The 23,607-nt window shown below is 39.5% G+C and overlaps 2 protein-coding genes across 3 annotated transcripts in view; one reads left to right on the top strand and one right to left on the bottom strand.

Annotated features, from left to right (window-relative positions):
• The window catches only part of RP1 (RP1 axonemal microtubule associated), a 351,706-nt gene that overhangs the window by 139,065 nt on the left and 189,034 nt on the right, over positions 1-23,607 (bottom strand). Inside the window, exons 19-20 of the mRNA XM_037803054.1 lie at positions 22,322-22,521; positions 18,190-18,276 (exon numbers count right to left, since the gene is read on the bottom strand). Coding sequence (XP_037658982.1) covers positions 18,190-18,276; positions 22,322-22,521 — 287 coding nt within the window. The remainder of the gene's footprint in view (positions 1-18,189; positions 18,277-22,321; positions 22,522-23,607) is intronic.
• LOC119509173 (guanine nucleotide-binding protein-like 3-like protein) lies at positions 1,886-5,284 on the top strand. Of its 2 annotated transcripts, none has more exons than XM_037803053.1 (4): positions 1,886-1,957; positions 2,038-2,103; positions 2,327-2,779; positions 4,458-5,284. In XM_037803053.1, exons 2-4 carry the CDS (start codon positions 2,085-2,087, stop codon positions 4,661-4,663), a joined length of 678 nt encoding a protein of 225 aa, XP_037658981.1. In that variant the 5' UTR covers positions 1,886-1,957; positions 2,038-2,084; the 3' UTR covers positions 4,664-5,284. The 2 variants fall into 2 exon arrangements, with proteins under 2 accessions (XP_037658981.1, XP_037658980.1); XM_037803052.1 differs by having other exon boundaries at positions 2,327-2,812.

The raw sequence follows: 23,607 nt of genomic DNA, 5'->3' as shown, positions 1-23,607 counted from the left end.
TATGCAAAAAAAAATTTAATTTTGTTAAAGTAATAAAGGAGGACAAAATCCTGGGAGGACCACAATATATTAGCCCAGGTGTATAGACAGCTAATGGCAGGACTGGTTTCCATACTGGCATCACTACTGACTAGGAATATGGCCTTGAATAAAGTTTCACATGATGTTCCTGTACATCAGGTCTTCATCTGCAAAACTGGCATCGTGACCTGTCTCTCCAGGTTGAAGACTGAATGTTTTAGAGCAACAGTGCTTTAGGTAATGAAATGAGAGAACACACCTTAAGGAAAAGAGTCTGTGAACCATGAAGTATTAGAAATAGAAGCTATTTCCCAAAGTAGATCCTTCTCAAACAGTGGGTAGTGATAACCAGGGATATTATGAGGGAACTTCACTTTGGAACAACTGATTTTTGTGGTTGGCAGTATAGAGGTTGGTGCATGTGTCAAAGAGTCAGACACCACTACTTTTCAAATCCAAGCGCTAGCTATGTGGTATTGGTAACTGGTTATCTTCTCAAAATCTCAATTTCCTCAATTGGGATAACAATAATATCTACCTTGTTGTGGTGTCAACATAAAAAAAATGATAACATATATATGCTTGGTGCTCCCTAAATGTCCATTTTTATTATCAGTAGTAGAAGTAGCATCAAAATAAATCATTGAGATTGAAATCAGAATAATTAACTATTGTTTGGGATAATTTGTGGTTACTCACTTTCTAACATCCTCATCCAACATGCTCAGGTTTCCTAGAGACTATGCAAGGAAAACTTCAGCCAAATGCTCAGTTCTTTATTATCAGAAAGAGAACTTCTATTCCCAATCCCTGACTCCCATTCTATGCAGATGAGGTGACGGGACTCGGGGAAGACAGATAAAGCTTTCCTTTACCTTTCCTCCCCATGCCAATCGGAAGTAGCTTCTCCTTCCTCACTTCCCAACACCACCCTGAATTCCTTCTCGCTCATCAGGCAAGGAGTTTCATAAACAAAAGCAAAGGCTCTAACTTCAAATGAAAGAGACTTTCAAAGTCTTTGGAATCCCAAAGCCATCCTCTAAGACCTGTTTCCCACTCATCCCATCTCCCAGTAAAGCTCCTGGCACTTCTGCTCTCCTAGGGTCCTCATTGCATAATCCCTGCCTGCCTTGTCCAGCAGGGTCCCCATTCTGGCTGTTGTCTGTAATCTCAGGCTGTCTGTCTTTTCTGCCTGCTAGGATTGGGATGAGAGAGAATTCATAACCTATAGTAATTACCACCATCTGCATTTGTGTTCTACTTTGTTTTATAAAACACTCCACATCTATTATTTTATTTAATCCTAAATTCTATCTTATCTTTCTCTGGAGAATGCTGGGTATTGAATTGTGTCCCCCATAAAAGGCATGTTCAAATCCCATCTCTGGTCCTGTAGCTAAATAGGTAAAAAGATCCCATTGGTAAATAGGATCTTTGAAGATGTTGTTAGTCAAGGTGAGGCCCAACTGAATGAGGGTGGACTTAATCCAATATGATTGAGGTCCGTTTAAGCGAAGGAAATTGGACACAGAAGTGGAAGCCAGAGAAGAAGACAGATGCCGCCATGTGATGGGGATAGAGATGCATCTACAAGCCAAGGAAGCCCAAGGATTGCCAAAAAGCTACCACCAGATTGCTGCTGAATTTACAGAAAACATGGGCTACTGATACCTTGATATTGAACTTCAAAACTGTGAGACACTAAATTTCTGTTGTTTAAAACGACCAGTCTGTGATATTTGTCATAACATCCCTGGCAAACTAAGAGAAGAAATTATATCCAAAGTCAACCAACATTTCCTGAGAGTTAAACATGTGTCCAACTGTCTGCTAGATGCTGTATAAAGAATATATTAGGGAGAAGAGCGATCGTGTCTCCTCTGCTAACCGTGTTTCGCTACTACCGTCTCCTCTCAGATCCCTGCCGAAAGTACAGGGGGCTCAGAAGGCACAAAGCCTAGTGGCTCTGTGGTTCCCAGCTCTGTCTTCCAATTGGTTCTTTCCTCATCCCAACAGGAAGAAAGTAAGCAGCTTTGAACCTACCTGTTTTCAAGCTGGTCTTCATGATGAAACTTAGACACAGTGAGTTTCCTTTACCACATCACGTCCCCAATCTTCAGCTTTAATGAAGATTCAGACTGTTTCACAGCAACCTTTCTTAATTGTGCAATATGTACCAGATCACTCAGTCTGGGTCTCTTATCTGTGGTATCATTGATGTCCTCCTGACTTGTAAAGTAACCCCCCATTCCCATTTATGGATGAGGAAACTGAGGCTCTGCAAGGTTACGTGGCTTTATTTCAGAAAATAAAAAGGCAGGTAAAGGCTCGAAAGGCTGCAAGAAGACTGCAAAGCAGAGTGGGAAGAAAGCAGCCTCCAAATTGCCCTCCGTTCCTCAGCTTTTTCACATCAATGATCATGTCAAATGGGAGGCTGAATTAAAGCAGAAGAGGGTAGAGGAGATGAGGGAGAAGCAGCAGACTGCCCGGGAGCAAGAGAGACACAGACGCAGGACCATCGAGTGCTACTGTCAAGATGTCTTGAGACGCCAGAAGGAGTTTGAGGAAAAGGAAGAAGTTTTGCAGGAATTAAATATGTTTCCTCAGCTGGATGATGAGGCCACGAGGAAGGCTTATTACAAGGAGTTTCGTAAGGTTGTAGAATATTCTGATGTGATTCTGGAAGTCCTGGATGCTAGAGACCCATTGGGCTGCCGCTGCTTCCAAATGGAAGAGGCTGTTCTGCGGGCAGAAGGCAGTAAGAAACTGGTCCTGGTCTTGAACAAGATTGGTGGGTGCTGGACAGTGGTCTAGTTTGCTAATGCTGCTGGCATGCAAACACCAGAGCTGGATTGGCTTTTATGAGGGGGGTTTGTTTGGTGGCACAGTTGCAGTCTTGGGGCCGTGGAGTGTCCAATGTGAGGCATCGGCATTCTGGTGCCTTCGCTGGAGGATGGCCAGTGGCGTCCGGAGAACCTGTTAGCTGGGAGGGCATGTGGCTGGTGTCTGCTCCGAGTTCTGGTTTCGGGGTGGCTTTCTCCCAGGACGTTCCTCTCTGGGCTGCAGTTCCTCGAGGATGCCCCTCTTAGTTGCTATTGGGGTGTTTTCCCTCTCTTGGCTTCTCTGGAGCGGGGGTGTGCTTTCGGCGGCTGTCTTCGGACTGTCTCTCATCTGCAGCTCCTCTCTCAGTTCCTGTGCGTTCTTCGGGGTGTCCCTCTTGGCTGTAGCAAGGTCGTTCCTTCTGTCTGAGCTTATATAGTTCTGCAGTAAACTCATCAAGGCCCATGCTGGGTGGGTGGGGCCACACCTCCATGGAAATTATCCAGTCAGTTGGGTGGGGTGCATCTCCATGGAAACGCTCAAAGAATTACAATCTAATCAACACTGATACGTCTGCCCACACAAGAATACATGAAAGATAATGGTGTTTTGGGGGACATAATGCATTCAAACCAGCACAGGCAGGATTGGGTAAGGCAGGGAAGGGGCCAGGCCTTCTTGAAAGACTATCTTGGGACCAGACACTGAGATCCAGCAATGCAGTGGTATTCATAACAGTCTTGCAAGGTAGGGATTCTTGTTTCAGTTTTCAAAGCCAGGAATCTTAAGACGTGAAGTCACTTGTCTAAACACACACACACACACACACACACACACACACACGCTCACACGCACACAGTGTAGCAGAAGTTGGGAGTGGAATCCAGGCCTGTTGCCTTTGAATCACCTGTTCCTGCCATTTTGAGCTTTGTGGACAACCCTGGAGAGCTCCTCTCCCCCAAGCTAGAAACCAAAGCTTGGAGGTTTGGGAGAGAGTGGGGCAAGAGATAAGACTTACTCTGCAGCCTGCTAGGTGGGAGAATACATGAGTTCAGGACTCACTCAGGTCAGGGTCTCATCTTAGCTGTGCTATCTGTTTTCTGTGGGATACTGTGTAAGTCATGTCACCTCTGAGAGTGTCGGTTTCTTTAGCTTTAAAATGGGTAGTGATTGTCCCAACTTCACAGGGTTGTTGTGAGGATTAATAAGTGTTTGGTACATGGCTAGTACTTCATAAATGATAGCCATTCTTGTCAGAGTTGTTCTTGACATTTGTCCCAACCTTGAATGATCCAGAGAGGGGGTGGGAAGCACAACCTGTAGGAGGCCTCTGGGCACTTTGGGCACTGTCTTGGAAGAAGGGCATCTGGGAACGAACAGCTAGTTTGCTCATTCTCCCCAAGGGGCAGAGGCCTGCTCTGGAAGGGCTAACTTGTCCCATAGACCAGGCCATCCTTTCTAATTCCAACTTGGTAACTGGACAGGGACTGAGAGGGCCAGCAGAGATATCTATTGCCAGGAGGTGGGCCTAGCTTTGGGTGTGGGTAGAAGAATCTTTGGAATAAGCCATCAAAGTGATGTTCTCTTACCAGCCCCATCTGTTCTATTTTCCCCAGACCTAGTCCCTAAGGACATTGTGGAAAAGTGGCTGGATTACCTTCGGAATGAACTGCCAACTGTAGCTTTCAAAGCCAGCACCCAGCATCAGGTCAAAAACCTGGTGAGCCTGTGTATAGGGGTGTCTAACCTCATTCAGGGTAGCCTAGGGTCAGGGTTGGGAGATAGTGATTTAAGTGAGGACTTACAGCTCTTTGGTAATTGAACTGTATCTTCAACTTTGAGTTTTTGCTCTTCTGGGTGACTTCTTAATATTAATTTCAGTTTTTCCCTTCCTATAGATCCCTTTTTAGGAAGCATTTTTTTTTTTCAGTTGTAAGAGTAGTGCATGCTGTATAAAAAATTTGGAAAATACAGAGGAGTAAAAGGAAATATCACTCTTGACTTAAACTCTCAGCAGTAACTACTTTTTTTTCAGTTTTCCTCTTTGGGATCCAAGTACATTAGCAATAGACACACATAAAAACTTAGTTACTCGGTGGTCATAAAAGAGACCAAGTAAATGCTGCCATTTTAAGGAAACATTTCAAAATGAGAGAAAAAAGACATTTACTTTATAGTTGCAATTGGGAGAATGACAGTGATGTAAGTTGGCAGCCACAAGTCACCTCTGGGAAGCTCCAGATTTAGGGGAGGCAGTGGGATGCTGTGTTGTAGGGGTCTCAGCAGAGGAAGGACCACCACTTGACTTTACAGGGGTGAGCATATGGTATCTAGAGATACCACAACATTCAAAAATTAGAGTAACAGCTCTTGGTGCTGAACATGATGTATGCAATGGAAGTGTCATTCTTGGCTTGGCTTCTCAGTGTGCATTTTTCTTTTCTGTCCAATGTTTTGCATCTATGGAATTCCTCTTTTAGATGCCTGATGATGATTTGTATTAAAAATACATTAGAAAAGACAGATAAGTTGACATTGGAAAAGGGAATTTGACTCCTGCTATAGAATATTTATTTTTCCCAGGGTGGTAACTACTTTTAATTATTGTTGAATACACTTCCATTCTTTTTTTCTTTTAAAAACAAATCACACTACTTCCTAATTATATAATTAATACAGAAATACATTTTAATTGTAAAATATTAAAGTATTACAGAAACATTGGTTGCTTCTGGGGAGAGAAATGGTGCTAAGGGACATCTTTTCAATGTTGCACCATGTGTAAAACTTATTAAAAAATAAAATAAAATCGCAGATAAATCTTAAAAAAAAAAAAAAAAAAAAAAAAAGAATATATTAGGATATACTATATCCTATATATTAAGCCACATTAGGATGAGAACACTTGAGAGAAAGATGGTTTTCAAAGTCCTACTCTACACTGTCACAAACTATTGCTCTATAGAACAAAAATATGCAATAAACCACACACTCCATTACATAATGCTTTTAAAAAAATAAAGGCCAACCACCCTCAACACATTTGTTGGGCACTTAAAGTATTTATAGAATTATTCTAAATCTGGTACTGGTAGGGGTCTGGTACTAATGTCAGCCATTTGCATTTTCTTTTTTGGAGTTAGAAATATAAAAACATCATGAGGTTCCAAGGTGTTCTCAGGGAAAATGGCAAATGAGCTACAAAGTCGAATCTTGAATCTAAGTCTCCTCTTTCCTCATCCTGTGTCTTGTGATAACACCTATTTGTTACAGGGACTGTACAGGAGGATCAGTCACAGTATGTACTATCAAACACATGAATTTATCTTTGGTTGAAATATGCCAGCACAACTTTTAGAATGTTTCTATAAACTGCTGGAATCTTTTGAGATTAAATATTTGACTGGAGATTTTGTGAGAAGAGGAAGCTAGTGCTTCCTGCCGTTCATTGAACTAGAAAATCCTCAAAAACAAACAATTCTTACTGTACTTCAGAACTCGCTCTTTCCCTTCTGAAATTCTTTCTAGAACCCTGAAGTGAAGAAGGAAATGAAAGGAAAAGGAACTGGAGGCAATTACGAGATGCTTTAAAACTTAAAATAAATAAAGAAATCTCTTATCTCGTTTAGTTCATCTCAAGACTGCCTGCAGCTCAGATCCAGCTTCTTATAGGAGGAGGTTAAAAAACAATAACAAATGCCCCCAACCTAGGACTGGCTGCAATTCAAAGGCTCAGAAGAATTAAGAGATTTCAAGAGAGTTCCTTTTCTATTTGAGTCAATGTGCCCAGTAACCCATGGCCCATGCTGGCAGGCAGCCCGGACAGGTGCGCAAGCACCAGGTGTGAACTGGCCAAGCACTGAGCCTCTCCAGGTTTGTTTCTTCACCTGCCCCTCACCCTCGCCATGGCTCGGCCATGCACGAATAACCCCACTCCCATAGCACCAAGCAAAATTTCCTTTCATTTAGCAGTTAATGATTTGCAAAGTGCTTCACATACATTATAAATACTTGTTAAAGATTTATTAATTGAACAAAACGTGTTGCATTCATTCATTCATTCCACAAACAGTTATTCAATGTCTGCTGCATGGTAGGTGCTCTTCTAGGAGTTGGGGATATAAAGTTGGATAATATAAAGTTCCTGCTCTCATGTTGCTCACTTTATAGTGGAGGATAGACAGTAAACAAACAAATAAAAACAATATCATATAAATGGTTGGTTATAAAGAAAATAAGACAGGTTGATGTGATAAGAGAGCACTTGGTACACTGACACTGGTACAAAGAATTAACAACAGAGTGGTATAGGAAAAACTACCCATTGCATATTATAGACTATATTTAATAGGAATACCTTACCAGCACTACAATAATACTAGGGATGAATAGTTTGCAGCTTATAGGAGCTTTGGGATGTTTGTGTCATGATAATTGCTTAAAATTGAGAGTGATGATGACTGTACAACAAAGTGAGGATAATATGAGACACTGATTGTTTACCTTAGAATATATGCTGTGTAAAATTAGGAACCCCCTACTTAATAAATCAAGCCCTTGATCTTGAGGCTTGCTCTTGTGAAATTTAGGATTATAAAAGTGAAAGAGAGAGAGGGGGAGGGAGAGGGGAGGGAGAGGGGAGGGAGAGGGGGACAGAGAGGGAGAGAGGGAGAGTGTGCACAATCGGAAGCTTACTTGAGATTGACATCAAAAAGTCTCAGTCTTATTTAGCCAGGGCTGCTATGACAAGCACCACAGACAGGATGGTTTAAACAACAGGAATTTATTGTCTAACAGTTTAGGAGGCCAGAAGTCCAAAATCAAGGTATTGGCATTTTTCTGAAGTCTGCAATGAACTGGTGGTGGCTCAATCTCTGCCTGTCACGTGTCATCTGTCACCTCTGGCTTCTCCTTCTTGTGCTCAGCTGTCTTCCTGTCTAGATTTCCTCTCCTGATAGGGATCCCAATCATAATCAATCCAGGCTCATCCAGATTTAATTTAGCAGCACCCAAATAGGGTCTTTGAAGATCCTGTTTACAAATGAGTCCACAACCACAGGACCAGGTGTTGGATTTGAACACGTCCTGTGGTTCAGTCCCCAACAGCTGCTCTGGGAGGGAGACTGAAGTGGCGTGAGCACAATGAGCAAGGTTTGCGAGTGGTTTGAAAACGGTTAAAATGGGAAATTTTTAATTATATATATAACTCAATAACAAGTTTTTTTTAAAGTATGTAGCCAAAAAATGTAGGAAAAATATAATAAGGAAATGTGCAAGGCAGTGCATTAATGAAAATATTAGATTATTTTTCTGGATTTTATGATTTTGCGCTATTTTTCATTTTTTATAAATTTGTAACTTCTTACGAAAAAAAGAGATCTGACTGATGTTTATAAAAGACCCCTCTGGCTACTATTTGGAGGCTGAGTACTAGGGAAAAAGAGAAGAAGATGGAAGACTATTTTAGAAGACGTTTGCAGGAGAAAGGAGAGAAAAAAATGGCAGCTGGGCTGAAGTTATTGTAGTAACATGGAGAAAAATAGACTCTAAATACATTTCAATGACAAATTCAACAGGGGATTCCTGAGGGGTTTGGTTTTGGTGAGGGAAATACGGCAATGAAGGGAAACTTGTCGGTGTGGCCTTGGATAACTGGGTGGGTAGCGAGCCCTTCTACTGAGACAAGTAAGCCTTAGGTGGTGAACCAAGAGTTTGAATTAAGCTTTATTTAAATTTTTTAACTTGATATTCATTTTAACTTGATATTCATATTAACTTGATATTCACATTAACTCAATCTAATAATTGATTTACATGACAATAGTTGCTAAAATGCATTTCTCTCTTTCTTTTTTGTGATTTTCAAAGTTAATTACTATATCCTTATGTCCAGTTATAACCATTTTATTTGGAATTCAAGCCACTTGTTACCTGGATTCAATTCGGTGACTTAGATTAGTATTTTATAACAGCATGTTGGAAGCCAGGTAGCGCAACAGTTTTACGTGTATTCATAAGGATGAGACTGCAAACCAAGCCTTCTAGAGAACCTCTTAAATACATTCAAAAAAAAAATATACTTTCAAACTATGAGTGAAATCACTAACCCACACTAGACCAATAGCCTGAACCTGCCAGCATATCATTAAATGGGGCAGTTGCTCTCTGCTGAAAATCTAAATGATAAGCAAAAATTCAGGCTTTTCAACTTGGGATACCAGGAATAATTTCAACAAACACTTATTAGAAGCACTGGCTGCCCCCAAACAATAAATGATCTGTAAGTGCTCTCACTGTGCATCACAAGACTATTGGCTATGAACAGTTCATCATTATTGATGATGGGAAAAGGAAATGGCCTCATGGTCCATGTCCTAATAATGGCAGACTTTCATAGTTCCTCAGTCCACAAAAGGCAGCCTTTGATCATTATAGAATCAACCATTCTCTTTTTGCAAATGCTGTTTTTTTTAGCTTTCAGATCAGGTGATCATCTAATATTCTTCTTCTTATACTAATAGACACTAACCTCTAATACAGAGCTGCCAAACACAAGTACTACCAAAAAATTCTATATGGCCAAGAGAAAATACACTAATATCAAACTTTAGAGACAAATTTTATTTGGGAAAAGATATAGACACAAGAAAAAGGGTGAGTTTCTGAAAAGATTTTTTTTCAATGAAACATACATTTGTTTTCCTTTAAAAATAAATAAAGGAGAAAGGTGAAGACATCACTGTGGGAAGAGAGGAAGAGATGTGAGGCATGGAACCCCAAGAGTTCCTAGCAGCCAGTACCAGAATGCTACAGACTTTGGGAAGAAAGCACCACCTTGCTGATACCTCAGTTTTGGACTTCTCCTAGCCTCAAAACCATGATCTATCTGCAGGAGAGAGTGTTGTATTGAAGAAATAGAAGAACTCAACAAGCTAATCAAAAGTAAAGAGATCCAACCAGTTATCAAAAAGCTTCCTACAAATAAAACCCTAGGCCCAGATGGCTTCCCAAGGGAATTTTAGCAAACTTTCCAAAAAGAACTGATACCATTCCTACTTAAACTCCTTCAGAAAATTGAAGAAAACAGAACACTACTTAATTCATTTCATGAAGCCAACATCACTCTAAAACCAAAACCAGTTAAGATGCTACAAGAAAGGAAAACTACAGGGCCAATTTCCCTAATGAATATAGATGCAAAACTTCTCAATAAAACACTTGCAAATCCAATTCAAAGAAACATAAACAAAAAAAAATACACCCTGACCAAGTGGTGTTCATCCCAGGCATGCAAGGGTGGTTCAACATAAGAAAATCAATCAACGTAATACAACACATTAACAAATCAGAAGGGAAAAATCAAATGATCATCTCAACAGATGCTGAAAAAGCATTTGACAAAATCCAGCACCCTTTTATGATAAAAACACTTCAAAATTTAGGAATTGAAGGAAACTTCCTCAATATGATAAAGGGAGTACATGAAAAACCTACAGACAGTATAATACTCAATGGTGAGAGATTGAAAGCTTTCCCTCTAAGATCAGGAATGAGACAAGGATGCCCATTGTTACCACTATTATTCAACATTGTGCTAGAAGTGCTAGCCAGAGCAATTCAGCAAGAAAAAAAAAATGGCATCCAAATTGGAAAGGAAGAAGTAAAACTGTCATTATTTGCAGATGATATGATCTTATACTTGGAAAACCCTGAGAAATTGATGACACACCTACTTGAGCTAATAAACAAATTTAGCAAAGTGGCAGGATATAAATTAATGCACATAATTCAGTAGAAATGACATAACTGAAGAGACATTCAAGAAAAAGATTCCATTCTGAATAAAAACTGAAAAGAGTAAGTACCTAGGAATAAACTTAATCAAGGATGTAAAAGACTTCTACACAGGAAATTACACAAACTCTACTAAATGAAATTGAAGGTGACCTAAAGAGATGGAGAGAGATTCTGTGTTCATGGATAGGAAGGCTAAATATTGTTAAGATGTCAATTCTACCCAAGCTGATCTACAGATTTAATGCAGTTTCCATAAAAATTCCAACAACCTACTTTGCAGACTTGGAAAAGCTAGTCATCAAATTTATGTGGAAGGGAAAGATGCCTTGAATTGCTAAAAATATTCTAAAAAAGGAAAACAAAGTGGGATGACTTATACTGCCCGACTTTGAAGCCTAATATAAAGTCACAGTAGTCAAAACAGCATTGTATTGGCACAAAGACAGAAATATTGGTCAATGGAATTGAATTGAGAATTGGAAATAGACCCCCAGATCTATGGTCAACTGGTTTTTTTTTTTTATAAGGCCCCAAAATCCACTGGATTGGCACATAATAGCATCTTCAATAAATGGGCCTGGGAGAATTGGATATCTATATCTAAAAGAATGAAAGAGGACCCCTACCTCACATCCTATACAAAAATTAATTCAGCATGGATCAATGATCTCAATATAAGAGACTGCACCATAAAACTCCTAGAAGATAATGTAGGGAAATATCTTCAAGACCTAGTAAGGAGGTTGCTTTTTAGACTTTACACCTAAAGCACAGCAATGAAAAGAAAAAAATAGATAAATGGGAACTCCTTAGAATTAAAAGCTTCTGTACCTCAAAGGAATTTGTCAAAAAGATAAAGAGACAGCCAACTCAATGGGACAAAATATTTGGAAACCATCTATCTGATAAGAGACTAATATCAGGTATATATACAGAAATCTTACAACTTAACAATAGTACAAATAGCCCAATTATAAAATGGACAAAAGATATCAAAAGACATTTCTCCATAGAGGAAACACAAATGGCTAAAAAACAGATGAAAAAAAATGTTCATCTTCGCTAACTATTAGGGAGATGCAAATCAAGACCACAATGAGGTATCATCTTATACCAATAAGAATGGCTGCCATTAAACAAACATGAAACTACAGATGCTGGAGAGGATGTGGAGAAATTGCAACACTTATTCATTGCTGCTGGCTTTGTACAATGTTCAGCCACTCTGGAAGACAGTTTGGTGTTTCCTCAGAAAACTAGGTATTGAGTTACCTTATGATCCAGCAATTTCACTTCTCAGTATATACCCAGAAGATCTGAAAGCAGTGACATGAACAGATATTTGCACACTGATGTTCATAGAGGCATTGTTCACAATTGCCAAGAGATGGAAACAACTTAAATGTCCCACATCAGATGAGTGGATAAACAAAATATTGTACATACATATGATGGAATACCATGCAACAGCGAGAAGGAATGACGTTGTGTAGCATATGACAACATGGGTGAACCTTAAAGACATAATGTTGAGTGAAGTAAGTCAGATACAAAAAGAGAGACACTGTGTGTGACCACTAATGTGAAGTCTGTGAAAAATGTAAAACAAGTGTCATATTGTAGAATATAGGGGACCTAGAGATATACAGCAGCTAGTGAAGGGGGAATGATAATCTAACAAGAACAGATGAGATACTGAGGATGGTCTTAATGATATAGGAATGCTCAGGAATGACTATGATTCATCAATTTTCTTGTGGTATGGTGGGAGCATACTGGAAGCAATGAAGTTATTTCAAGATATTTGTTTTTCTTATTCCTTTGCTTTGTTTTGTTTGGAATTTTTTTTATTTTTTTCATAAATAAAGTTATTAAAATAAATAAATAAATAAATAAATAAAATGCTTAAAGAAACAGCTGTATCATTACTGCATAAAATCTTCCATATTTTCTTTAATTTCTCAAATGAATAGAAAACAATTTTAGGAATGGCCTCAACAGAAACTAACGCTCACTTGCTGGGTTCCTCCTGCTGATTTACAGGAGAAAATATTAGCATTTTCACAAGGGAACATTAGTCTAAAACTCACTCTTGGTTTCTTTGAAATTTAAGGATTCCTAAATTAGTTTAAGAAATTTCCTCCAAGTAGTGAAATACACATCCTGGACATAGCAGACTGGAACAAGCATGTGGTGGTACTTGCCATGCATTATAGAACATATTAGAATTCAGTGCTGAGGTTACAAACACTGAGAGGTTAGCCAATCTTTCTGCTCAGAACTTGAGAGAAGGGGGAAATCAATTTATCTCCTTCCATAAATATTTTGGAAGAGAGATGTAAAGAAAGAGAGGCATTTTTTACTGAAATATGACTATTCAAAAACAAACCCTAAGGAAAACTAAACCACAATCTGGTTTACAGCCAGACTAATCGTGGGTGAACACTTTGAAGATAAGAACTACATCTTGGTCATGTTTGCCTGCTCAAGTGTCTTGCAGAAGCCCTTCCCCTTCCGTACAGTGTGTGCTGGGGCAATACATGATTCAATACTTGGAATGGGAGTATCACTGCATATGCTTTTATGCATCTGTGCCATTGTTTATTTTAGCACTGAAATCCAAAAGAGAATGACCTATCTCTCCATTCCACAAAACACACTGAAGTATAAAAGGAAAGGTAAATTGATCCTGCTCTGTCTTAAAATAGGGAGTTAATTTGATTAGCGTAGTCTACTCAATATTTTAAAAAAGCAAATATTAAGTGGAATATATGGAAGATATACAGATTACAGGATTGTACTGCTGATCAAATGCATATGGGTGAATAAAAATTTGTACTGTAACTTCCAGGGCAGTTGTGAAATATTGAGAGGAAAGAGAAACTGGAGTTTAATTACCAGACAGAAGATGGTAATCTTCTACACAAAATTCTTTCTACACTCACAAGGAGGAATGCAAGACATAACAATGAAAGATAAGTAAATGTATTTATCACTTGACTTTATCTAAATGAGATCAAGCCACTTGTGCCTGACAAATTCCAGGCTAAAGACTTTTAAGACACAAGGAAACTATTTCAGCTTAGCAAATAGAGACTTTCATTCTCATTGGGAACAAATAATCTTACATATGTAGCTGTACAATATTTCCTGACAATTCTATGTGCAGCACTGAACATAGACTTGTTTATACCTGAAATAGGCCATCTCCAAATTGCTTTCCACTCAGCAGGTCTCCCTGTTCTTCCCTTATTCATGTCTTTCTACCATTCGGGATCTCCTTGTCCACTGAGACTTCCCTCCAATGCACACTCATCTTTCTGATCTGAACACTACTGCTACTAGGGCCTGTACATACAGTTGGGTCTCTAACTGCTTTCTAATTATTGTATGTTTACTACTTGGTCTTCTTCCTCCACCCAGATTAGAAACAAACACCATGTCTTATTCTCATTTTGTATCACTGCATTGAGTAAGGCCAGATCTATGGAGCGTCCATCATTTTCTCTTAGATATATCCTCATTACCAATATTTCACCTAGCTGTTTCTAGGTGAAAAGTGTTTCCTTTGGATCTTATGTTGACCATCTTTCCCAGCCTCTCTACAGGTCTGGACAGCTCAAAAGAGTAGATTACCACATTAATTCATTATTTTTGCTATATAAATCATATAAATTATAAACCCCTCTATATTGTTAACTATGCTTGGATTCATAAAACATAAATCATGTATAATGCACAACATTCATTTCATAAGATATTTAAAAATGTTACCTGAAAAAATACAGTTCCATGGTGAATTTAGTTTGGGAAATACTATTAAACAGATTTCTTTACTGTGGGGTATCTCAGGCCTTAAAATGTTCAATATGCATTGTGAAACTCCAAGAGAAGAAATAATATGTCCATGTTTCACACACTCATTTGACCAGGAACCATTTATTGATGCTGGGGAAGTCAGGGACGCACCTAGTGGCTATCTCCCAGCCTTGCCTACTCCTTTCCACCCTACCACCTTTTCGTTGTGTGCGGATGTTTCAATATGTTTCCATTCTGCAGCCCTGGGATCATGAGAGGTCTAATGGAGCAGGCTGGAAACCAGGAACAAGTAGATACAGCTGTTTATTGGGGAAGGAACTCTCAGTGGCAGGGCCCCCTCCCCCTGGGGTGTATTATTACCCCGCCCTCAGACAGCTGTTTCTCCTCTCTGTCATGAAGTGGGGGGTGCACAGCTGCCACCCACCAACCCTGAGCACAGCAGCTGGCCTCCCTGGGAGACCTGCCATGGTGAGATCACATCCCCTGCTCTCTTGGACCGTTTGTGTTGTGTAAGTAATAAAGCAGTTATTTGCTGGAAGTTTCTGATGTGCCTGAGCCTGGTTTCCCATGACACCCCACACAGCAGCGCACTCCAGTTAGAATCATCCTGCAGAAGAAGAGTGCAGGTATTTCACTCGGAAGAAGCAGCCTCTGGGCAGAGGAAGGGCCTTGGCTGGGGAAAGTAATTTGCTCATTGTCTTACGTAAATACTGGCTTCTAAATACCATTCTCCACTAAAACACAGGGCTCCTTGAGAAATGGCTGATTCCAGGGTTGGGGAAGACAAAGTGCAAGATGAGCCTGAAACATCTTTTTTGTGTGTGCCAGAAAGTAAAGAAGTGCTCAAAGAACGATGGTGCCATGTCAAAGGCATATAGGAGATTGAAGGGGCTTAACCTGGCTAAGTCTAGGATGATTTCAGCATCAAAATAAATAATGATAACAAGAAGATTAAATCCATGAAACAATAAGAATCCCTAAGTCCTTACTGATATAAATAAAAAATAAACACATAAATAAAATTTTTAAGTGAGGGAGAAAGGAAAGCTCTACCTTGTAGTGTTATACCAATTAATTGATGGAAAAATGACAGAATCAGAAAATCACCATTGGGCAGCCATCAAAATAACAATTTATTAAGGTAAGAAGCATCAGTTGACGCTAAAATTAGTTGGTAGAAAATCTTCTGAGTAACATAATATTTATATAGCCAAGGTATTTCCTCACAGAATACTATTAATTAACTATTAATTAATAAGTACAAAATATGTATTAACTTTACATTGGAGAACCATGATACACACCATCTTAAACCACTGAACAAAGTGAACATCACCAGTAATGGGATAAAATGACATTGTGAGTCATCTGTTATGATGCATTAAGAACATAAAATCCCTTCTGTGGAATTTCTGCCAAAAAATGCATAATCTGAATCTAATCATGACAAACACAAAGTAATGGTTACTTTGAAAAGGACAGACAAGGAAAGACTGAGGAAATGTTCCAAACTGAAGGAGATTAAGGACATGTGACCACTCACTGCCGGATTGAATCCTGGACCTAAAGAAGAGATTACTGGGACAAGAGGCAAAATTATATGTCAGTGTATTTTATCAATGTTAATTTCCTAATTCTCATGGTTATATCATGATAATACAGGAAAATATCCTTGTCTTTAGGAAATAAACACTGAAAAATTAAGGGGTCATGAGCATCATGCCTGTAACTGTCTCTCAAATGGTTAAAATAGATGAGATATATAGAGATCGAGATAGTTACAGAGATCTAGAGATAGAGACAGGTAAGGGATGAGATACATGACGATAGATAGATAGATAGATAGATAGATAGGCAGATGTAATAGATATAGATAGATGACATATAGAGAATGATAAAGCAAATAGTATATAAACAGTTGTGGAATCTAGATGAAACAAGTTCTTTATTGTGTTATTGTAATCTTCCTATAAATTTGAATTTGTTTGAAAATTAAAAAAAAATTAGAAAGTATTAAGCTATAGAAAAAGTCCCTTCTTCCATTTTACTTTGGTGGTTTTAATTACAGTGCTAGTTGCTCAATTTTCTTGTTGCATTAGTTGATTAATGTTCCACCCACCCTGCTCTTCACATAAGCCTCTCCCACTGCCCAGGGAAGAGATGGCACTGCCCTTGTGTCCAATGACTGAGTGGTCCCTCTTCCAACTGCCTCTGCAGGGGCCGTTCCCACCCAGGTGGAGAACCACAACCCAAAGATATGGGTGTACCCCCAACACTGTCCTCACACAAAGGCCCCAGGAAAATACAAGTCATTCTAGCGACTGCGGGCAGATTTCACACGTGTTTTCTGAAATGTCTGACTCATCTTTCCCAGTAATTCACCAGTTATTCACAAGTATAGAATTTTTAATTTTGCTAAGCCTTGCAGGTTCCATGGGTTTTGCATCTTCTTCTTAAAAGGTCATTGCTTGTCTTTCCTTTGAAACCTTTTCAATGCTTTTGGGCAGAGAAACCTTAAAGCCAACACACGCTCCCCTCCCATTTGCCATAGCATCTTACACAAAGCAGGGCATATATCAGGTGCTCAGAAAACACTTATTGACAAATTGACTGGAACATATTTAGCTGCTCCTGTTCTGTAAGAATGCCAGTTTTCAATTTACTGTGTAAGTACTAAGAAAGTCTGCAATAAACATTTCAGCAAAACTAACATTTTCTCATTTGCTTTTATTATACAATCAAAGATATAAAAACATATAAATAACAGATAAGATTAAAGAAACTTTTAAAATAGAAAAATAACTTTGATAAATACTATCAGTAATATTCAAAATTTAAACCTCAAACATTTTTCAACAACATATCAAGTACTCTAAAGAAATCTGTGACAGATACAGCATTTAAAACTAGGGAGCAGAGATGTTCTGTTTCACCCCTGATCCTCTGACTACACTATAATCTACCTCTTCTGTATGACATCCCATGGCTTCTAGCATTTACCTGCTATCAATTTTTTAAAAACAAAGTTATGGCCCAGTGATAGAGTTTAAGAGTTCAGTCTTTGAAGTCCAGCATATAACAAGACCACTTACTAAGGGAACTCAGTCAAAGTATTCAACTTTATTGAGCATCAGTTGTCTCATCTGTAAAGTAGGAATATAAAAATGGCACCTAAATCCAAAAGAGGTCATTAGGCAGAAATAGTATAATATTTGTAAGACAGCTATCATATAGCAGGCACTCAATAAACATCTATTTTTATTATAATTATTGTTATTATTGCCTTAAGTGAAAAATATAGGAACCCATATGGCATACGCAGCATAATTCAATTTCATTCAAAGGGAAAAATACACATCTCTGTATATATCTATACTTAGAGAGAGATGTTTATATTTATAATCATTATATTTATTAAATTTATATTGAGAGAGACAGAAAAAAGATCTGAAGAAAATGAATCACCAGACGAATGACCAATGAATAACTCATTTTTGTTCATACTTGGCTGTATTTTTCGTATTTTCTTCATTTTGTAAATACAAAATGCCATTAAAAAAAAACCTTTCACAGAAATGAAACTTATTTTTTTAGAATGTTATGCCCACAGATATTTTGTTCACATTATTTGCAACATTTAGGAAAATGTGTGATCCTTCTTACTGCTAGACACGGCCTGCTTGTTTCTTTCCATCATAGAATAACTGTGACATGCACAAGAAAAAAAATTACCCTCTGTAGGCTCCATTCGGGTTGCTCACCAGTTCCATCATGTCCTATCCTTATCTTATATATTTTTCCAACGCTTCTTATTTCAACCTGTAGCAAATATAAAGAAGGAAAAATTAGCAGAATGTTTTAAATTAAGCACATAAAAAAACTTCTTCTTCTTCTTCACACTAAATGTGTTTTTTGGTTGTTCCCAATAGTTGAGGCTCTCAGGGACCTTTTCAGAGTCTTAAGAAGCACTCAGGGACCCTCACAGGCACAGAATATGAGGCAGAAATGTCATGTGATGTGATTAAAAAGATGCAGAAAGTGACAGGTGAAAGAAAAGGATTGAGAACATGGAGATGCTCAATTCTCTGTCACACATTTCTCACTAGAAGCCAACATCTTCTGAAGCTGAGCTCCAATGACAAAATGGGCTCTTTTGAGAAGAAAAAAAGTCATTTTCATCCAAGAGAAGCTACGAATAGCTATTTTTGCAAGCTTAAGAAAAAGTACTTGTGAGTCTAGGGCTTCATCCTACTCTGAAAATTCTCTCTTTTTTGACTCCTTAGCTAAGATATGGATGTTCAAAGTTTAAAGTAGAGGAAATAACCCTGCCCACAGAATATGTGTACTGTGTTCGTTTTTTTATATAACCCAAGAGTATTGCAGAAAACTGGCTTTGGAATCAAAGTAGAACTAAATTGGAATCTGGCTGTTGTAAACTGAGTAAAACTGAGTAGAATATGGTGTTTTACACCTTCTGGTCCTCAATTTCTTTATCTGTTGAATGGACATAATGCCTATTGCATTAAATTTTCAGTTCAATTAAACAAATATTTATTAAACACAATAATGTAGGCATTGTGCAAGGTCATGGGTATACAAACATGAAAAGGATGGCACAGTCCCTAAACTCGGAGTCTAGCAAAGGAGACACATACATAAGCACATATTTTCAGTATGGTAAGATATGCCCAGGACACTGGACTGTGAAGATTAAGCAAAGGAATACTGTGTCCCAGTATACAATGGCTTAAAGAATGGCCTCTGTCACTATTTCTACCTCTACCTCCACAGACCATAGGTGTGAATTGGCAGTTGCATATTATGTTGGACTTAGATCACTGCCTGCCTATGCCCCAGACCCTGAAAGAGCTAGGACGGCCAGGTGACAGAGGCCACCAGAATTACTCTGCAACACCCACTTCCATGCTTAGAAATCCATCCTTTTAAGTCCCCACCCACCACCACCACCACTTTCCTCCGTAGATGGCAGCTGCCCAGGATGGCCCTGTTGCTGCAGAACAAAGGTAGGCCCATCCCCACACCCAACGGTCCCCACTTCCTTTTTCCCCAAGGTGGTCTCAGCGGCTGGCTCGTCCCACGAGGAGATGAGACATCATCCCACAGTCCCAGCCTGGCTTCCCTCTGAAATGTAAGCCAAACTTTAGATGTCCTTTTGTGGTCCCAGGAATCTACTAGTTCTCCAGTGTGGACTTCCTTTTTCTGCACATTCTAAGTGGAAAACCGTGAAAGGATAGCTGAAAAGCTCTGACTTGGGCTGGGCTCTGCCACGAGCCTGTCAGGGCAGAATGTTCCAGGTGCTTGGTTTCATTCAGCCCTCACAGCAACCTTTCAAAGAGTAAGGTTCCTCCAAGAGTCCACTTTAGCAGACAAAGAAAGTCAATGAGATGAAGTAATTGGATTAAGGACACATAGCTGGGTACACAGAAAACTCCAAAAGTAAAATTCGAAACCAGGTCTGTTTGATCTGAAATACCACATTGTAACCAAAACTGGCTATTCACTAACTTTAGGACTGGATGGAAGGAATGGAAAGTGGGAGACTAACTTCTGTTTAGTGATGGTCAGGGAAAAAAGAAATTTCTCGGAAGTGACAAACGAACCAGTGAAAAGGAACGCAGAGGTGATGCTGGCCGAGGGGCACAGGCATGAGCTAGTTGGTCCTAAACGCAGGCCCTTGGACTACTAGAAGGTCCCGGCCCCACTGCCCCTGACCCCCTAGACTAGTGCTTCTCTAACCTGGTGTGCACACAAACTATCTGTAGATCTTGTTAAGATGCAGACTCTGGTTCAGTAGACCCAGCATGGAGGCCCAGATCCTGCATGTCTAACAAGCTTGCAGCAAATGCCTGAGAGGCTGGCTTGGGGACCACACTTAGAGGAGCAGCAAAGTTCTAGACTCCCGCAGGCTCTCCGACCCATCCCTGATCACCACCATTGAAGCAGCAGCCTGGAACCGGGCACCCCTGCTCTCGCTTCATAGTAAATAGGAGACTCTGGTGGAAATATACCCAGGAGAGGGCTTCTTCTTGAGGGACAGAATGCCATCTGCCATCTGGAGCATGGCTCCTCTACCAGGCGTGGTTCCCATCACACACATTCCTAAACATAGTTTGCCCTCACGGCAAGTCTCTGAAGGAGGTACTGTACCCTGTACCCCATCTTTACTGAGGAGAAAACTGAAGATTAGGGAGGATAAACAATCCATTCAAGGTGACCAAAACTGCTCAAGGTCAAAGACAGTGGTGGATTGGATTTGAACCTGGGCTCCACAACTCCAAAGTCCCTCTTCTTAACCAATTTACTACATTCCCTATGTTAAGTATAATTTTTAAGATGTATATACATTTCTCTATTTGTCATCAAACCACCCTAGAGTTTTGAAAGAACAGATATTATTGCCTCCATTCTATAGGTAAAGATAATGCTATCCTGGAGAAATTAAGTGACATATTCGAAGTCACACAGCTAAATAGACAAGAGGAAGCCAGGATTCCAATCTAGCTCACCAGATTTGCTGTAATTGTGATTCTCACCCTTGGCTGCATGTTAGAATCACCTGCGATGCTTCTGAAAGCCCCTGTGCTAGGCTGCACCCCAGGTGACTTAAACAGAGATCTCTGCAAGAGGACCCAAGCAGCAGTATTTTTTAAAGCTCCCAAAGTGATTCCAATGTGCAGTAAAGATTGAGAATTTTTACCATCATTTTCCAAGATCTGACTCTGGGTAAATTTTTTCTAGAAAAACATTGACAAATTCACCAGCACATAAATATATATACCACAAGGTATATTATGGGCAAAAATAGACTTTTGTGGGATGGTCTGGGGTTCTAACCAGAACATATAATCTACTTTGGGGGTAAAATGCATTCTGAGCTCTAAACAATCATCTTCAAGTAATCTTTTTTAATGCATATGCTATATAAGGTATGACTGCCTGTGCATTGAACCAAAGTGCTCCTTTGTGACTACAGACAGCTGCCTTTCTTCACTGAAACTTAATTTAATGAGTGCAAAAGTGAATGACAGGCTCAGGTTAAAAGATCCAGGAACCATGTGGGTATTAGTCGTTGCCAAGTACTGCAGCCGAAAACACAGCCTCGGCTTCCTGGTGACTTGGGTTGGCCTCAATTATTCTCTGTTCTCTATTCAGCCTTATGATGCAAAAGGAATACTCTCCAGGGAGAAGCACTGCTGTTTGACAGTACACCAAAGAATCATATTGCTTTCACACTGCGGGGGGTGGGGGAGAATTAGTGAGGTGGAATGTAATTGTCCTAATTGAAATCTGGCCAAAGCCTGAGGAGCTAGAAGAGGCAAACAGCAGTAGTCAAAACAAGCAGCTCAGTGTACCCTGAATGCTACGAAGGAAAGGAGAAGGAGGTGAAAATGGGCATGGGCTTCCAAAGATGGCCTACTGAGATGCCAAGAAAATTATTTCATACCCATACAGCTCAGCTGAGCAACACCTAAACATATTTGCAAGTACGTGAAAGAAGGGTTTTCATTAAAAGAAGAATCTCTGAATAGCGTATAATCTGCATATCATTCAAGTTGAGGTTACTGGATTATGGGGCCAATTTCAAACCAATGGTCTAAAACAAGCTGTCTTTAAAGAAAGTAATTTTCTTCTACAACTTTCCTTCCTTGTATTTGATATGTGAGAAAAAGCATTTCCTTTGCTGATGATGATAGGCATTAAGGTAATCTATGGGGATTCTAATGGATCCGAGATTTATTTTATAGAGGATACACTCACAGATTCACACAAAAACACACTTTTCCATATTACAGGAATAATTTTGAAATGTTCAAAGAAAAATATGACTGCCAACTTTGTTTACCTGAAACTCATCCTCCTGTCCTGGAAGAAAGAGCTGCTCCGGATTGTCCTTGCTAAGACATATCGGTCCACTGGCTCCTTCTTCCCCATACACCCAAAGTGTGACATTGGCTCGAGTACCCGAATCTCCCGTTAGCACTAACACCTTCCATTCATCTTTTGACAGGAGATTCTTGCTGCTGTGGGAACGTCGGATTTCTTCTACGGGGAAAAGGCATTAGTGGTGGATCAGATGCCACGTTGGGCTGACAGAATCCTTTGTCACACCTGTGCCTGAGGACACCAACTGGGCAAGGGTGGGGGGCGGGAAGGCACCGAGCTGCCACCACTCCGGGGAGCTGATGTGTGTCTTGTCTCCTCACAACAAGGCTCTGGCCAACCAAAACTCAACTGAGTGAGAACAGCGAATGTCTGAAGTGCTTGGCCATCTTTCACTCGTCCTCACAGAAGAACCAGGCAGGACACACGCATCCGCAGTTCTGTGCTCACAGGTTTTTCATACAGTTGCCTGCCTACGTGGCAGGTTTTTAGATAGAATTACTGATGGGGTGAAATGATATAAAGCAACCCAAGAAAAGTGGAGTTAAAATGTTTTCAGATGAGATATTTTTAAAAAAATGGAAGAGAGAGGAAGTTTCTAAAATAATTTCTGGGGGAAAAAAAAAATTCCCTACTGGACAGGGCAATGGAAAGGTTCTAAACTAAAGATATAATGTTCACAAACGCATTTCCAAAGCTACTCTGCACTGGTAATCTGGAATTGCCCCAAAAGCTGGACCTCAACTGTAAACTGACACTTCCAAAAAGAAATATTATAGAGTTGAGATAATGAAATAAACTCCCCCAGGCCAAATGGGAAAAGGTAGCCAGTGCTCTTCTGCTGCCTTTACCCTTGTGTCTTGAAACAGCAGGCAGCCCCAGATAGCTCCTTGGATATTATCAGTACAGCATCAACAATGACAACCACAAACTCAGCAAATACTTAGTTATTTCCTGCAAAGCCATCCTAAACTAATTTTTAAATGAAAACTATGCAAAAAAAATTGCAATTGGAAACAAATGCTCTGAAAAAAAGCTGACTGATTTTTTAAAGTTACTTTCTATTTGCCATTTTGGGTAATCCCTGTCATCATAACTGCAGGCATTTTTTACTTAATTATAATAGTAATTACCATTTATTAAGCTCCTACAGTATGCTGGGATCTGCGATGAAAATTTTGTATGCATTCCTCATTCAATCTTCAGCACAAACCCATAAAGTGAGTCCAATTATTCTGTCCATTTTAA

Source organism: Choloepus didactylus, chromosome 14, assembly GCF_015220235.1.
Source record: "Choloepus didactylus isolate mChoDid1 chromosome 14, mChoDid1.pri, whole genome shotgun sequence".
Classification (NCBI taxonomy): domain Eukaryota; kingdom Metazoa; phylum Chordata; class Mammalia; order Pilosa; family Megalonychidae; genus Choloepus; species Choloepus didactylus.
This window is presented reverse-complemented; position numbering and strand designations above follow the sequence as displayed.

Coding starts and splice junctions, on each gene's coding strand:
- LOC119509173 (XM_037803052.1), top strand. Junction 2,813..4,457: donor CCTGGTCTTGAACAAGATTG/GTGGGTGCTGGA, acceptor TATTTTCCCCAG/ACCTAGTCCCTAAGGACATT.